Genomic DNA, 17,434 nt, shown 5'->3' on the forward strand with positions numbered 1-17,434 from the left:
AAATAGGACAAGTTCATACAGAGAACATAGTGATCAACAATGTCTGACATATAACATAAATAACTTGTTACTTGTACATAAAACATGATTGTTTAGAAAAACAACATATATACAGTTTACAATTATGATGATAAATATATATTCCAATCGACCTTAGGTAGATGAAAAGGCACCGCAGAAAACAGGATGTTCTCTACAGAGAACGCGTTGAGCATGGGCTTTACAGTACTCCCCCCCAAGATGGAGGCAACGTCTGATTAAACCATCTATCTGCTGGGGCGACGACGGGGGCCTCTCTTTCTTAATGTCAATTGGGGAGGGTGGTTGCCTTCCCCGGTGTCCTCTGCAGTGGTTTGTTGGGCTGCCTTTCTGTCAGGTTTCTGGGTTTTTCGGGGATGCCCTCGCCTCCTTCCTCGACCGGGGTTGTTTGAGGGGTTGCCACATCCCACAGGAGATCTTGGGGTCCGCCTCCATTGCCCCCCTCCAGGAATGCGGGTTTTAGACGATCTATTGACACCCAGTCTTCCCGCCCATGGATAGATATTCAGAATGCCTTCTTGTTCCTTCCCAGTACAAGGAAAGGTCCCCTGTAGGGTCTAGTCAAGGGTGGGTGTACGGCGTTGTTCCTGACGAAGACGAGGGTGGCGGAGGACAGCCCAGGGGGCATGAAGGGGGACGTCCTGTCGGTGAATGTCTTTTGGCAGGGAGCGAACTTTCCAACCCTGTCTCGGAGCCCCTGTGTTCCTACATCGTCCCTGTCCTCTGTGACGAGTTCCCCCGGGACGACCAGAGTCTCCCCGTAGACCTTTTCCGCTGAGGAGGGGTCGCCGTTGGCTCTGGGGGCTGTCCTCAACCGGAGGAGGAACCAGGGCAGCTGGTACTTCCAGTTTTCAGAGGAGCAACGAGCCATGAGGGACACCTTCAGAGACCTGTGGAACCTTTCCACCGTTCTGTTGTCTGCAAGGTTGTAGGCGGTGGTGCTGTGGTGAGTGGTCCCCATTAGACGTGCCAGGGCAGTCCACAGCTCGGACAGGAAAGTGGGTCCCCTGTCTGTCGTTATATTGGCTGATCCAGCTGGAGAGGAGGGCTTCCGCGCATGCACTGGAGGTGGCTTCTTCCATGGGTGTAGCTTCGGGCCACCTGGTGGAGCTGTCAATGACTGTCAGAAGGTATCTGGCTCCTCCAGATGGGGGAAGAGGTCCTACTACGTCAATGTGGATGTGCCCAAAGCGTCTCTTCAGCTGGGGGAATTCGCCCACCCCCAATTTGGTGTGCTGTCCCACTTTGCTTGTCTGACACTGCATACACTGTCTTGCCAGGCCGTCGCGTCTTTCCGTATACCATGCCAGACGAACTTCTCCATCAGCAGTCTGGCTGGTGTCCTTCCGGAGGGGTGGGATAGGCCGTGGATGATGTTGAAAACCAGCCGATGTCTGGAGGCGGGTACCAACTGACATCGCTCAGTAATGTTGATCCTCCTGAGCCGGAAGGGCATGTCCTTCCACTTCAGCCGAGGTGATGGCAGGCTGGGGTCTCAGGGTCAGCAGCTTGTTCGCGGGCAAGGTCCTTATTAGATCTTTGGTTGTTCCTGATGGGTGTTATGGTAGTTTGTTTGTTTGCCCTAATCCTCTCCCCTCCTCTTATTTTCACAGGAGTGTTTATCTGTGGCGCCAACCTTTAGTCAGGTTCGGGCAGCAGTAGTGAACGGGTTGTCACGTCTTGGGGATGAGAACTTTGAGTACCAGCAGCAGTTCGACTTTGAGGACGTCTGGGTGTTTGGGCTCAGGGTGGAGCAGCGCACCAACGAAGATGGTTCTGTTGGCCGCAGGTGGAGAGGTGCAGTGGCCCCTGGTCCTGGTATTTGACGAGACGGCAGCAGGACTCGTGATAATACGGCCTGTTGTCGTTAAGGGTGGGGGCTGGAGATGGCTTTTTTTTTTATCGATGCTGCTGGTACTTCTATTTTTGATATAAATCAGCTGACCTGGCTCCATTTGTTATGGTTTTTTTTTTGTTATAGATTTTATTAAGATTTAATATTAATAAATCTATTTTTATCACAAACTCCTGTATTTTTGTTATTCCTCCCTGTGAGCTGTCGATTAGCCAGAGCAGCCCCAATAATATTTCCATCTAGATCCTGGGTAAAACTGGTTCTTAAGTGCGTTGGATTCAGGATTGGCTCTGCTCTGGTTGTCGGAGAGTTTTCACCACATTGGAGGGGGAGGTTTCTTTGTTTGAAAAAAAAAATTTTTATCTTTTTTTTTTTTTCTGTCGAGAGGAAGGTATTGCTTTGGTTGTTTTATGGGTGTTATGGGCTGTTTACGTCTGTGTTGGCGTGGCGCCAACGGTTTAGTCAGGTTCGCAGCAGTAGTGTCTCTTTGGGGATGAGAACTGTACCAGCAGCAGTTCGACTTGAGGACGTTCGTTTGGGCAGCCGCCAGCCGGTGAGGGGCCCAGGGTGGAGCAGCAGCTGAAGATGGTGTGTTACATGATGGCCGCGAGGTGGGTTCTTGGCCCTAGGAGACGGCAGGTCCCGTGATAATACGGCCTGTTGGTTAGTTGGTGTGCTCTGAGGATGGCTTTGTTTTTATCGACTGCTGCTGGCTTTTTTGGATATAAAGTAATATTGCTTTATTTTGTGTTCGTGGCCCGGACCTGGCTCATTTGTTATGGCCTTTTTTGTTATAGATTTTTATTAAGATTTAATATTAATAAATCTATTTTTATAGCAAACCCTGTATTTTGTTATTCCAGAGCTGTCCCCAATAATATTTCCATCTAGATCCTGTGTTTTCTTAAGGGCCTTTGTAACAGGCGAATCGATCCCTCAGGACGTCAGCTGGTATTTGATGTTGCAGGTCGATGGCTTATGAGGTGCCACCAAAGGACCATGTGTCGCCCTTTGGGTGAAGGCATGGACCAGTGGCTGGTGGTCATCTCCAAATTGTGAAAGGGCATCCCTCCAGGAGGTTGAAGAGCCCACCCCTGGTACACGGTTGAAGGTGCTGTAGTGGGACTTGGGGGGTTTAGCCTTCTACTGAAGAAGGTGATGGGCTGAGGGGTCCCTCTGATGACCTGTTCCAGGACTGTTCCACAGGCGACGTTGCTGGCATCCGTCATCAGCTGGGGAGCGCTGGGGTCCTGGTGGGCCAAAGATGTTGCTTTGGCAAGGGCGGCCTTCATCAGGAGGAAAACCTTCTGCTGGTCGGAACTCTTGTACGGCCCTGATGGAGGTAGGGGTGGGGAACTTCTCGATGGCTTTGACCTTCGACGACATTGGGCGGACGCCTCCTAAGGATATCTCGTGGCCCAGGAGCTCCACCTTCTCGATGCCAAAGGTGCATTTGTCAAACCTGACGACGAGGCCACTTTCCTGCAGGAGCTGTAGGACCTTCCGGATGTGTTGCAGGTGTTCCTCCCGGGATCTGGAAAAGATTAGGATATCGTCGACGTAGCAGACGCAGAAGTCCAGGTCCCCCAGGATGCTGTCCATCAATCTCTGGAAGGTCGCGCCTGCGTTCCTCAGGCCGAAGGTGGAGAAGGAGAAGACATAGAACCCGAAGGGCATGACGGCGGTTTTGGGGATGTCCTCCGGTGCTACTGGGACCTGAAAATAAGACTTTAGTAGGCCCATTTTGGAGAATATCCTGGCCCCGTGGAAAGAGGCCGTCAGGTCCTGCATGTTCGGCTGGGGGTAATGGTCCGGTTCTGTTGCCAGGTTCAGCTGCCTGTAGCCGCCGCAGGGCCTCCAGGTGCTGTCCACTTTCTGCACCATGTGAAGAGGGGAGGCCCACGGGCTGGGAGCCTTTTTGCATATGCCCATCCTTTCCATCTCTGCAAAGGCCTTTTTGGCCTCCTGAAGGCGCTGCAGGGGAAGCCGTTGGAACTTCATGTTCGCTGGGGCCCCTTCATCTTGATATAGTGGTATATCCTGTGTTTGGCAGGAGTCCCGGTCATCTGGCAGAGCTTGGGTTTGAAGACCTCCGGGAACTCCTTCAGGAGGGAACCATACTGGTGGGGCACAATGGAACAGATGGCAGGCTTCCTGGGGTCTGGTGACAAGGGCAGGGACTGGCAGGACTTGGTGTCCAGCAGGTGTTTGCAGCCGACGTCGACTGCTAGACTGAAGTGGGCCAGGAAATCCGGCCCCAGGAGTGGAGTCCTGACGTCCGCGATGCTGAACTCCCAGCTGTACCTCCAGCCACGGATGGAGATTGACAAGAGCTTGGTGCCATAAGAGAGGATGGGGGACCCGTTTGCAACTGTCAGGCAGGTAGTCGGGTCCAGCGGTCATCTGCGGTCCTCTCCTGAAGGTGGAAACACCAAACGCATGGCTCCAGTGTTGACCAACATCATCCTGCTGGAGATCGCGTCGCGGACGTAGAACCCTAATGGTAAGGGGACCCTGGGTATTTTTGTTGTTGCTGCCATGGCAGCCTGTGGGGTTGGCCACCGCCTCCTGCGTTTTTTGAAGGGAAGAAATGGAAGTAGCATAGCCCCGGCCCCTCCCTCTTCTGCTGGTGGGACGACATTTTCTGCTCAACGGAGTTGACAGGCTCCGTGGTGGGGTCCTCTGGCAGGAAGCAGTTGGCGGAGTGTGCGGGTGTAATCGCCCGCTTGGCCACCTTCGTGGAGTCCATCAGCTGCTGCGCCAACCTGATTAGGTCCTCGACCAGCAGGGTGTACGTGTCCATGATCTGCCCATGGACCTCCGGCATGAAGATCTCCCTCGACAGACTGATCTCCTTGCACCTGCCACTGCTGTAAGTCTCGGGGAGGAGGAGGAGGTCCTGGAGGGCGTGCCACACTTCCAAGAGATTTCCCTCCTGCCGGGGGTTGAGGGGAGGTCGAGGGCGCGGGCAGCCCTCTCAGAGACTGGCAGGGAGCAGGTCTCAACGAGAGTGGATTTGAGTTCTTGGAAGGTGGAGGGGACCGACGTCGTCGTCAACCAAGGGGCGATCTTCTTATATATCTCCTCCGAGAGGGCTTCAATGGCGATGTCCGCCTTGAACACCTCATCAGTCAGGCCTGCTATTCTGAATTGCCCCTCGACCCTGTAGAACCAAGACACTGTGTTCTCCCTGGTGAATGGTGGCAGCCTTATGTTAAGGGCCGTCTGTGGTTGGTCCGTCAGGGGGGTCATCGTGTGGGGCGGTGGTACCGGTGTGGAGGTGTGTGTGGGAGGGGGTTGCGAGAGGGAGGTGTCTACCTCTGAGAGGTTCGCGGTAATTTGTACGTGGTCGGGAATGTCTCTGTTCATGCTCTATTTGCGCTCTCACTTGGAGTGTGTGGGAACACTCACGCCAATACAAGCTGGGGGAGCGTGCTGTGTGGGTCCGCTAATGACACTGGCGACCTGCTAACGAGGGTCAGTTAACACCCGAATGCTTTGTTAGAGCGCCGTAGTTAGTCTGCTAGGGGCATGGATTAGGTTCATTGGGCCAAGACTTAGCTGCCGTTTGGGTCTGTTAATGGATTCCGGGAACCACTCTGGGGGTCACCACTGTGAGAGAATTGCGAAATAATGAGCAGGAAGACAAGTACTGCTGGTTTATTGATGAAAATGAGCTGCTTATAAAGCGGGATGCAGATGTCTGCATAGTTTGCAGAGATCGCTGTTACAAAGATTTACAGGTGACCTGAGGTCAAACTAATTTAATTCCTTACAAAAACAGGACAGGTTCATACAGAGAACATAGTGATCATAAATGTTTGACATATAAGATAAATAATGAGTTATGTATGTTATATGTACATAAAACAGGATTGTTTAGAAAGACAACATATATACAGTTTACAATTATGATGATAAATATATATTCCAATCGACCTTAGGTCGATGAAAAGGCACCACAGAAAACGGGATGTTCTCTACAGAGAACGCATTGAGCGGGGACTTTACATGTGTACATTTCTTAGACTTCCAAACTTTTTTATAGTTACATATGTACGTTTTATTTTGGGTACATACGTGCTTGTATGCAAGAGGGAAGCTGTTGCTGCAAGCTTACTTGGCAATTTTTGCCTTGACAGCTGGAGAGGCAAGCTCTTCTCTTCGGGGTTTTGAACTCAGCGTTTTTTTTGTGTGCTTCGGTAGATCATAGATGGGTTGGGGAGAATAGGGGGGAGATATTGCACTAAGGGGAGGGGAACCAATTGTTTTTGCTTTCTCTTTATGTTCTCTCTCTCTCTCTTCTCTTGCTTCCGTTTGTTCGAGTCCCATTTTCTTTACGTGAGGGTAGACTCCCATTCTCTTTACTGGGGGGGCACTGAGTGTTTTTTTTTTTTTAGCCTTTGAAGATGCGAAGTTCATCTTGACCTACTTTGCAGTCATCTGTGCTCTCGGCCTGCCTGTTTTTTCCCCATGGGATTTTGGATTTAATTGTGGGTTTAATTAGTACTTTCTTTTGATTTTTGGGGATTAATTGTTAGAGAACAGGGAATTAACATTGAGGGTTTCATATTGTGTGGGAATTCTTTCAAGGAGAATTGTTTAGTTTCTTGTGTTTTTTCCTTAAGAGATGTCCTCTCACTTTGTGATCAGCCTAGAGTAAGTTAACGGATTTATTTACGGAGAGGAAAGCTGCGAAAATGGCTAGGAGAGGAAATAGTGATCAGAGATTCCTTAGGTCAGACTATGGTTGTATAGGGCGCGGAGATTCAGTCCGTGGTTGTACGGGTTTTGCTGAAATTCGGAAGAGTCAAAGGTTCATGGTTGGGTCGAGTTCTCAGGCCCCATGGGTTCGTTGTTTTAATTGTAATATGCAGGGACACATTAAGAGATTTTGCTGTGTTAAATATTGTGGCGGTTGTAGGAGTTATGGTCATCCTTGGCAGTCTTGTCCGTCTCCGAGACAGTATCATGGTAGGCCTACATTTCAGAATTTTGGTAGCTCATTAAGAAAGTTCCTCAAGCGGACTTTTTGAGGGGATCGTGTGATCAGCGAGCATTGTCTAAAGACCGATCAATTGAAAAGGAAAACTGGATGGGTGTTTCTTGTGATATAGGACTTCTGGGGGAACCCTCAGGGGCAAGGCCGGTGATAAAAGGGTCTGTGCATGGGGTCATGGTCAATATTTTTATAGATACAGGTGCCTCTACTGATATGATGAATTATGAGTTGTTCTGATCACTGTTTTCTGATCATTCTTTGAGGCCTGCTAAAGAGACAGTATGTGATGTTCAAGCAAATAGGTTACAGGTTTTGGGATACATAGATGTGGATTTATCTCTTGGGGGTAGAACTTTTACAGAACCGTTTCTGGGTATATGAGGGGCTGCTTTGGGGAATACATTGTTACTGGGTCATCCAGTGAGTCGGAGACGAAAAAACTTGGTTCATACAGGAGTATGTGGTATATGGGAGTACTTGGTGTGCTTGTGCCTTATGAGGGGATGGATGTGAGTGTAGTAGACGATGGTAATGGATCGGGGGTGCATGAGAATTTGCGGGTGGATGCTGAACATATGTCGGTGGGTAAGAAGTGTTATAAAGGGGTTTTGTCGGATGATATGGTTCTTGGTCCTGGTATGGTTGCTATGGTAAAAGTTCGAGTAAAAGGAATGCATAAATCCAGACAGGTGTATGTGGATATGTGGATGAGTGTAGCGAAAAGCTGAAGGGGGTAGTGTATATGGGTTCTGCAAACAAGGTATCGAGTTCAGGGGATACTTGGGTGGAATTGCTAAACTGTAATGATTCAGTTCACAATAATCAGAAGGGTGCTTATGTAATCGACTTTGTTAACTGGATCGATGAAGAAAATTCAGTTGCCATTGCCGGGAATTTTTGTAGCTTTTCAGAAGCAGATTTACAGGCTAGGAGGCAGGCTTTTAGGGATCATTTAGACAATGCTGATTATATAGAAATACATGTTGGGGGTGTGGAAGATGTTCTGGCTGAGTTTGCAGACAGTCGCTCTTAAAGGGGATAAGTTAGGGTTAACAAATGTGTTAGAACACAAGGTTCAGTTGGAGGACAAGACTAAGCCTATTTTTGTTCTTTCATATAGGATTCCTTTTAAGATTAGAGAACAGGTAGAGCAAGAGGTTAATAAGTGGGAGGAAGAAAGCATTGTTAGGCCCAGTTCCTCGCCTTTTAATTTCCCGTTGTTGGCAGTGCCTAAGAAGAATGGTTCAGTCCGAGTTTGTGTGGACTTTAGGAAGTTGAATGAGAAAACCATTCCTGATCGCTACCCTGTGGCGTGTTTGCCAGATTTATTTGTTGAGATTGGGGGCAAGAATATTTATTCTTCAAGTGATCTGATGCAAGGGTACTTACACATACTGCTTAACAAAGAGAGTCTAGAGTACATGGCTTTCTCTTTGCCAAAGAGGCATTATGAGTTCACGTGGATGCTGTTTGGTTTATTGGGTAGTCCTATGACATTTACTAGGCTAACGAATACAGTTTTGCATAACTTGTTAGGGAAACATGTCTTCCTATACATGGATGACATATTAGTTGCCATGGATTCGGTAGAGGAACATTTGGAGGTTCTTAGGAAGGTTTTTAGCAGACTTAGGTTAGCGGGTTTGAAGATAAAATTAGCTAAATGTAATTTTCTGAAGAGGCAAATAGTATATTTGGGTCATGTTATTTCTAAGGAGGGTGTTAAAGTGAATGATGATAAAGTAAGGCAGACTCAGTCATTCTTAGGCATGGCTGGATTTTCCGTAGGTTTGTGAGGGGTTTTTCTATTCTACAATCTCCCCTGTCCTGGGGGATGATGTGTAATTTGTATGGGGAGATGGACAGCAGGTAGCTTTTCAGAAGATTAAGGATGCCTTAGTGAATCCCCCAGTGTTGAAGTTTCCTGATTTGGAACGTCCTTTCACATTGGTACCGGACGCAAGTTATATGGGTACAGGGGCATGCCTTATGCAGAAGTTCGATGGAAGACTCCATCCAATTGCATTTTACAGTAGGAAGTTTAAGACAAGGGGTAGTAATGAACGGTTATGGTCAGTAGTGGACAAAGAGGCCTTTGCCATAGTGTCTAGTTTAGTGCATTTCAAAATGTTACTGTTGGGCAATCAAGTAGAGGTTCTTGCAGATCATAAGTAATTGTTGGATCTTTTTAGTAAGCCAGATCTTTTCCCTAAAAGGGCTAGGTGGTATCTGACAATCAGGGATTTTGGTGCAAAGATTAGGTGTATAGAGAGTAGACAATGTTGTAACGGACACCCTAAGTAGAAGTTTTTCTGATGCAGATGGTACTCATGTATGTTATGTATCTGGAGACTGCATAGATTGGGATATTAGTTTAGAAGAAGCTAAGCAGGATGAGTTTGATATTTTGGCAGGGGCAAAAGCGTTTCTTAGAGGGGATTAGTTAGGAAGGATTATAACCTGCCTTTTGCAGGGCTCGAATTAGAGGGTAATTTGTTAGTTAGGAAGATTAGATACAGACTGAGGAATAGTGAGGATAAGGGTGGTGCGACGCAAATAGTTGTTCCTAGGAGTTTAGTACCTACGGTTCTGGATATTGTACACTGTAGGTCTGGCAGTCCACATTTGGGTATTGAGAAAACTTATCAGAATATACAGGGACCATTCTTTTGGAAGAACATGCTCACGTCAGTGGAAGACTTTGTGAGAGGTTGTTCAGTTTGTAATGCATGCAAGCCATCGGGTTGTTTCTTGTAAATTGGGTTAATTTCCTATTCCCAGCAGGCCGTGGGCCAGGGTCCATATGGACCTTTTGACCAATTCCAGTGAATCTAGTTATTGCCATAGGCCATAACTAGGTTCGTAGAGATTTTTCTGTTGACGCATAAAACAGCGGGAAGAGGTGGCAGTCACTTTCTTTAATGGGTATATTTGTCGTTATGGGGTTCCGGAGGTAATGGACATTCTGAAAGTCACTATTATTCCCTATAGACCAGAAGCTAATGGGCTGTGTGAATGGGCAAATAGGAAGGTTATTGAAGCTCTCAGAATGATTGTGGGGGGAATGATGTGAATTTGGATCGATATATTCCACAGGTGCAGCATAGCATTAATTCCATGGTTGGTGATACCAGTGATACCACTGGAATGTCTCCCAATGAAGCACTGTTTGGTTACCAAGGGCGGGGCATGTTCGATTTGTTACCTATTCCACTGGGGGATGAGACTGTTAGGGCCCTTGTGTCGGCGGCAAAAGAGAGGTATGCACATCTTGCTAGGAATCTTGAAATGAAAATGCAGGACATGGTGGACAGAAGTAAAGAAAAGCCGGATAGAGTTAAAGCTGCTGTGGAAGATAAGGTTTTTGTGAAAATAAATGTCAGGAATCAGTTGAACTATGAGCTAGGTCCTAAATTTGAAGGTCCTTTTCGTGTTGTAGAAGTAAAGAAGGGGAATAAATTTGTTGTTCTAGACAAGAATATGGGTGTGTCTCGGTTGACCCATATATCTAAAATTAATAAGACAGGTTAATGGGAATCTTATGGGTTAATTCCTGTGTTGTACTGTGGTTCTGATAATTTTTTTTCTTTCCTGTTTTTTTAATGAGTTTTAAATGGGGCGTGACTTGTAGTTTTTTAACAGGGGAGGACAAATCTTTAATTGTCCGAGTTCAGTTTTTTTGCTTGTGTGTTTTACGATACTTAGTTAAAATTAAATGCAGAATACCATAGGGTTTTTATAGATATATGGGTTTCATTTTTTTCTTTCCCGTTTCAAGATCTAGTAACTTTTAGATTCTTTCCTTTGTTTTTTATGCTGAAGTCTCGTATTCCCATGACTTTGGGAGTCGTGGCATGGGCTAATTTCGTAGCGAGGTTAGGCCCAGGTGTTATTATACAAGAAGATTATGAGGTGTAGTGGTCGTTGTCGTCTGACACAATATCTTTGAGTATAGAGTTTCAGAATAAAAGTTCTGTTGCTTAGGAATTTTTTTTTTTTTTTTTTGAGATTTGAATATCGGACGGAATCTGTTTGATCTGTTATGGGGTTGACTAACCAAACTTAATGCTACAGCAGTTAGGGTTCAGGATAGGATTAGGAAGACTTTAACATGGCTTCCAAATTTAGGTGTTTCAATTTTTCAGCTCTCTTCTAGAAGGAGTAAGAGGACTGTGTCATTGGTAATTGGAGCCGTTATGATCATAGGAGCGATTGCTAGTATGTCAGTTGCTAATTTGCTGAGAACTGAGTGGGTATCGACAGTATTTGCTAACCAGGGTAAAACTTTTATGACTTTATGAGATAGTTAAGAGAAATTACAGGAAGGTTTTGGGACTTTGAGGACTTCTTTAAATGGGATTGGTTACAAGTTGATAGTGATGGGGGGGGGTGTTTAGATGGTACAGTAGCTTTTTCTTCCTGTCAGACTACCTTGAATGTTGAGTAAAGAGCGGAATACATGTCATCGGAAATTCAAACTCAGTTTAAGGCAGTGGATGCCGCTTCTGAGGGGGAATTTTGGGAGATATTTTACCTCTCAGGTGTTTAGAATTGCCTTTAATGAATTCTGTATATCTGTATGGTTCTCAGGTAATTTTTTACTGGGAAGAATTTGTATGATAGCATCTTAATGTTAGCGTAAATGATAGGAGGTTGACGGTGGAAATTCCAGTTAAGAACTTTGAATTGTTTCATAGTTTTATCATATGACCTTTCCTTAGTGGTTTTAGTTCCTTGCTGGGTGAGCAGCTTCCGTTTTCAACTACCACTCTGTTGGTTGTGAGTTCGAATCTCCGAGCGGCCAGTGAAGAACAAGAGGAATTTGTTTCTGGTGATAGGAATTCGTTTCTCGCTATAATGTGGTTCGGATTCCACAATAAGCTGTAGGTCCCGTTGCTAGGTAACCAATTGGTTCTTAGCCACGTAAAAATAAATCTAATCCTTCGGGCCAGCCCTAGGAGAGCTGTTAATCAGCTCAGTGGTCTGGTTAAACTAAGATATACTTAACTTTTTTTAATGGTTCAGTAATAGTATGGGATAGTGAGGAGACTAGATACCTTTTGGGTTGACTGTCAACATGACCGACTTACGTTATACACCACTTCCTCTTAGCAGCGCCTAATGGAATGACTTCTATGAGCCTCAAGTGATAGAAGTTGGATATGGGGACCGTCTACATTATGCCTGCGCCTTCATGAGAGGATCCAGGGTTTTTTGGAGTGATGTCGGGCAGGACGTCTACAAGTCACCATCGTTGCTGGGAGACATCTGTTTGGAGCAAAGAATTCATGGGCGCCCCATTCAACATGGGCTTGTGCAGTCACAAGCCGTTCAGGGTAGTTGGATCGTCAAGAATTCAAGATGTGAAGAGAAGCATAGGCTTGTATAGTTGCAAGCCTCCTTCCAGAATATTTAGATCATCAAGGATGCAAGATGTGAAGTGATGTGTTCTACAACGAACTGTTTATTGGAATAACAATCGTGCATACGAGACAAGTAACTGTCATGTCTAGTGCATATGGTTTGCTATGATTTTTGGAGCTGGCCCCTACTGAACTTTCGACTGGATATTTTTTGTACCTGGGCGGGGGTGCCCAGAGGTAGGTGGGCCGAGCTCCTATTAAGTCTTTAATGAACTATGTGCTTGTCTGTGAAAGGTATATCCTGTGCAGGTGGCATTTGTGTTGACGGAGGTTTCCACATCTAGATACAGTGGGTATCTGACACGTTCATTTGTGCCTTCTGATCATGTGACAGATTGATGGAAGCGTTGTGATCTTTTGAACATTGAACCGGTGTCGTCACGCTTTCAGGGAGGGGTTATTAAGTGTGTGCGTGCATGTGTGCACTCTCTAATGGTATATTATGAGAGGAACATACAATGGCTATGGACTTCGATTTGCTGCTGGTTGTAATTAGCTCTTTGTGCAGTGTTAGTGAGTAAGATAACTCATTAACACATATTTTTTCAGACATTATATGGAATACCCATTTTTGTGTCGCAGTGAAACTTCTCTCTTTCTCCATTATGCATTTTCCCGTTCTGCTCTCCATTGTGCATCTTTCCATTTTGAATGTTGATCTCTTTAAACACCATTTCAGGTTTTAATATATGATATGTTTCTTTTAACAGGAATTCTGGGTTCGTCCTGTGATGATGAATATTTTGGAAGTGGTGTTCTTTTAACATACTCTGTGACATTTATTTTGTTCTAGAATAATTATGACCTCTTTATTTTGTTTGGTGACCAGGGTGTTAGTCACTAGTATTGGTTGGTCTGTCATCATTAATTCGATAGATTGTGAGTCTGAATTTCCTCTAGTCATGATTTCCATCTATGTGGGGTGTGAGTCACTCCATTTCATGACTATAGCTTTTGCTGAAACACTTTTGTTAAATTTGCAAATAAAGCCTAGTTTTGCATCTTGGTGATTAATTCCAGTAGGCCTTTGTTTGATGATAGGTTCAGTGAGAGGAGTCGACGGTAGAGAAGGAATGTGCTGACCCAGTGTTGGTCATTGCTACCAGAGAATCTTAGGGATGCAAGATGATAAGATGCTGTTCTTAAAACAGATGTCGTAAAAGATTATGACCATAATTCACCTTGTGTAGGGTCATAACATATAAAAAGACTAGAATTATGTTCAGACTTATCCCAATTACAAAATGAACTTATGGTGATTGCTCACAATACTTTTTCTCATTTAAAAACCAGTTGGAAATAAGGAAAACCTATATAAATGTCAAAGCCTTGGAATTTTAATATTAACTGATATATAAGAAGAATATTACAAGAAGCACTTATATATAGGAATAAGTAAACGTGTTACCTTAACTGTGAGTAGGTCAAGGACAGGAAAAACTAAGCCAGATAACCATATTATCAATGCTGGATAATAACCCTATCCTGAAATGATGTAACACCCTTATAAGTTACTATTTACAGAAAGATAATGTTCTTCAGTCATGTATTCTACCTTATTACTATGAAAATGAAATCTTAGCTTACTACTTATGTACAATACTAAAAGGAATAACACCTTCAGCAGAGCTTCAGAACCACTGCAAGGACGGGAAAAATCCTTCAATATAAAATATGTAATAAACAAAAGTAATAATACTTAACCAATTACAGGCAGAAAGGTCATTAAAGGCAGCAACAAAGGCTCAAAGAGATGATTACGGTTACCATTACGTATTTGCCCTAACAATACTTGGTACTCACCGTAGTCCATCCGAGCGAGAAGTGATTGACGCTAATGCTCGTAGAACGTTGTAGTATGTCCTGACAGAATCATCCACTGAGGTGAGGTGAAGTCCAAGACCGTGATGAACCATAAACTGGGGGGCCAGAGATCATCCAGGGTGCCGACAAATATGCCGTCCAAAATATGGAGTCACAGGGAAATATACAAATGCCTCGTGAGGGACCCTTGACTTAAAGTAATTTTAGCAGCGCCATAAATGTACATCATACTTGTCGATGACTCGCTCAACTGAAGACTGGCTTGTACACTGAAGACTGGCTCAACTGCCCACAGGCTCTGACAGAAATCTCTACTTATTTATCGGCAGATCTCGACGCTCCCTCGGAACAAGAAGAATACAAAAAGAGGAGGAGTCAAATAATTGCCAATTATCATTATTTGCAGGAAGGACAGTAGGGTGTACCAAGTATTTAAGTAATAATAAACAAACTTCAATACTTACGGATCCTTCCTGCCGCCGCAGGAAAGTACCCCCTGTACACTAGAAATAACTGGAATTCTGTACAAAACTTGCAAAGTTCTTAGTACCGTTATTGGAGCCCTTGACTCATAACCAATATACTTTAAAGAATTCTGAAGAATTTAAAAGTAGAATACTCTCACAGGACTCAGACTTATATATGTCCAGTCTAGATGTTGCATCACTGTTCACGAATGTACCCATGAGTGAAACCATTAATCTAATTTTGGCCAAGTTCTTTCCACAACCTGACTCTATTTATTGTAATTTTAACATTGATTCTTTTAGAACCCCTTTAGAATTGGCCATGCTGGACATGGCTTTTGTTTTCAGTAATAATTTATACAAACAGGTGGATGGGATGGCAATGGGGCCGCCTGTGGGCCCAACTTTTGCTAATATCTTTATGTGCTCCCTGGAGGAGCACATTTTGGAAGATTGCCCCTGTCCTTCCATCCCCTATTTTATTCACGTTATATAGACGACAGCTTTGTCCTGTTTAAAAACGACTATGATGCAGAAAGATTTTTACACTTTGCCAGTCAATTTCACAGGAACATTAAGTTTACACTGGAAAAGGGATATGAAGGCAAGCTAGCCTTTTTAGATGTTTTAGCCTCAACAGAGCCTGATCATTTTAATACTACCATTTATAGGAAGAAGACATTTACGGGTCTTGGCTCCAATTTTTATTGCTTTTGTTTTTTTATTTTATTTTAAAGTCAATGCCATTTATACACTTGTACATGGAGCTTTTATTTTAACATCCAACTGGGCGGCTTTTCACCGTAAAATAGTATTTTTAATTCAGTATTTTAACAATAATTGCTTCCCAACCAAACTGATTTACAAAATCATCCACCAGGTCCTTGATAAGAAATTTTCCCCTACCATTCCTACTTCCAGTGTTCCTAAACTTCTTATGCTTGCCAGCTTTCCATATTTACCAAACAACTACAATTTTCAGAACCAAGTTATCATGGTGATCCACAAGCACATTGGAGCCCTAAACCTGAAATTTATTCCAAAAAATCATAGAACTATTGGTTCATTGTTTTCTGTGAAAGATCGGCTCTGTCCCTTGTGACGTCGGGCGTAGTATATGATTATAAGTGCCCCGGATGTAAATTGGGTAATTATGTGGGTTCGACCCGACGTTTACTCAAGGTAAGAGCTGATTCCCATATTGGAATAAGCCATCGTACTGGCTGCAGACTATCCAGCCTGGAATTATCCAACATCAGAAACCATGCTAACAACTATAAAACACCTATTGAGTATGATTACTTCAAAATTATAGGCCAAGCAAAAGAAACATCAGAACTGCTTATACTTGAGAGCCTCAATATCAAATTGAAAGTTCCTATTCTTAATCACCAAACTACGGCTGCTCCACTGTATTTTGCCTAATTTGGTTGTTTTTACTTTCGGTTCTCTGGCCTGTAGGTTTATATAAATTTTAGTGTGCTTTTTACTCTTGCTTTGAAAGGTTGGTGTCTGTCCCGCTCCTGTGTCTAATTTTTCTTATAGGTTTTGTTGTTCCCTTTTTTATTGAGTAATTTTAAATTCTCTTCTTTTATGTTTAGTTTATGTGTAATTTAGTGCATAGGTTTTAGTGTGTGTGATTTTGCTTAGTTCCTAATTCATTTTTGTATAACGTTAATTTCGTGTTTTTTTGTGTATAATTTTTAAGTGTAATTTAGTGCATATATTTTCAAGTATATGCTCTAATGTTTGATATTTAATTTACAGTAAACCCCCCGTATTCACTTGGGATGCGTACCACACGCCCCCACGAATAGCTAAAATCCGCAAATTCTTAAAACACCTCTAAAAACACTTAGAACTGCCTATTTTGATAGTTCAAAAACAACAAAAAAATCTCTAAAAATCCTTATACAGGTATTATCCTACTTACGATGGGATTAGGTTCCAAAAAACCCATCGTTTGCTGGAAAAAACGTATCTTGAATATAGCCTAGACCACACCAGGGTATTCAGTACCATGTATACATATATGGTAGCCTAGCCTACACTATAAAATATACTCTATATATACACGGTATATTAATTATTAATATCAGCTAATTCTGGAGGTTCATGCAGAGCGACATGATAATTCAGTACAAAGAGAAATTGAATAACAAACAAGAATTAACTTAGCCTACACTATGGTATACATATACAGTAGCCTAGCCTACATTATACTGTACTCTGTATTCACAGATTAATATCGTATTATACAAACATCAAAATAACGAATATGCATCTTTTCCTTGGATCTTTTAAAATGTTATGCTTTACTTCACTGTATCCTATAATATTTTGTATATTCTTATATTGCTTTTGTATTATAAATTGCAATCATAGCAATCAATAATTTGGTTTGGAAATCAATTAGCAGTAAGTTTTTAAGAAGTGCTAAATAATGAGCAGGTGGACATGTACTGCTGGTTTATTAGGAAAGCAGGCTGCTTATAAAGCGGTGTACGGACGTCATACAAAGGAACACAATAGGATACAGGTGACCCAAGGTCAATTACTCTCAAATGTTAATTCAGACAGGCAAACACAAATAACATAAAAGATCAAAATGCAAGAATGGACACAATAATATTCTGACATATAAAAAGCAAACAGGCATAAATAAATCAGTAACAGATACGTATTTACATAGATAAAAATGTAGCTATTAGGCTTGACCCAAGCTTGTAGGAGAGTCACCGTAGAAAATGGGAAGTTCACCACAGAAAACCCATTGATTGGGGACTTTACAATACTCCCCCACAAAGACTTGGGTAATGTCTGA

The 17,434-nt window shown here is 43.6% G+C and overlaps 1 protein-coding gene across 1 annotated transcript; it reads right to left on the reverse strand.

Moving 5' to 3' along the window:
- Positions 1-544: 544 nt before the first annotated feature.
- On the reverse strand, positions 545-1,000 carry LOC136825225 (uncharacterized). The gene has a single exon (XM_067081248.1). It carries the CDS (start codon positions 998-1,000, stop codon positions 545-547), a length of 456 nt encoding a protein of 151 aa, XP_066937349.1.
- Between the last annotated feature and the right edge of the window lie 16,434 nt (positions 1,001-17,434).

The sequence above is a fragment of the Macrobrachium rosenbergii genome, chromosome 37 (genome assembly GCF_040412425.1).
Source record: "Macrobrachium rosenbergii isolate ZJJX-2024 chromosome 37, ASM4041242v1, whole genome shotgun sequence".
NCBI lineage: Eukaryota > Metazoa > Arthropoda > Malacostraca > Decapoda > Palaemonidae > Macrobrachium > Macrobrachium rosenbergii.

What these genes read in the sequence shown, in the direction of transcription:
- LOC136825225 (XM_067081248.1), bottom strand. Translation starts at nt 1,000, where the DNA reads ATGGGGACCACTCACCACAGCACCACCGCCTACAACCTTGCAGACAAC.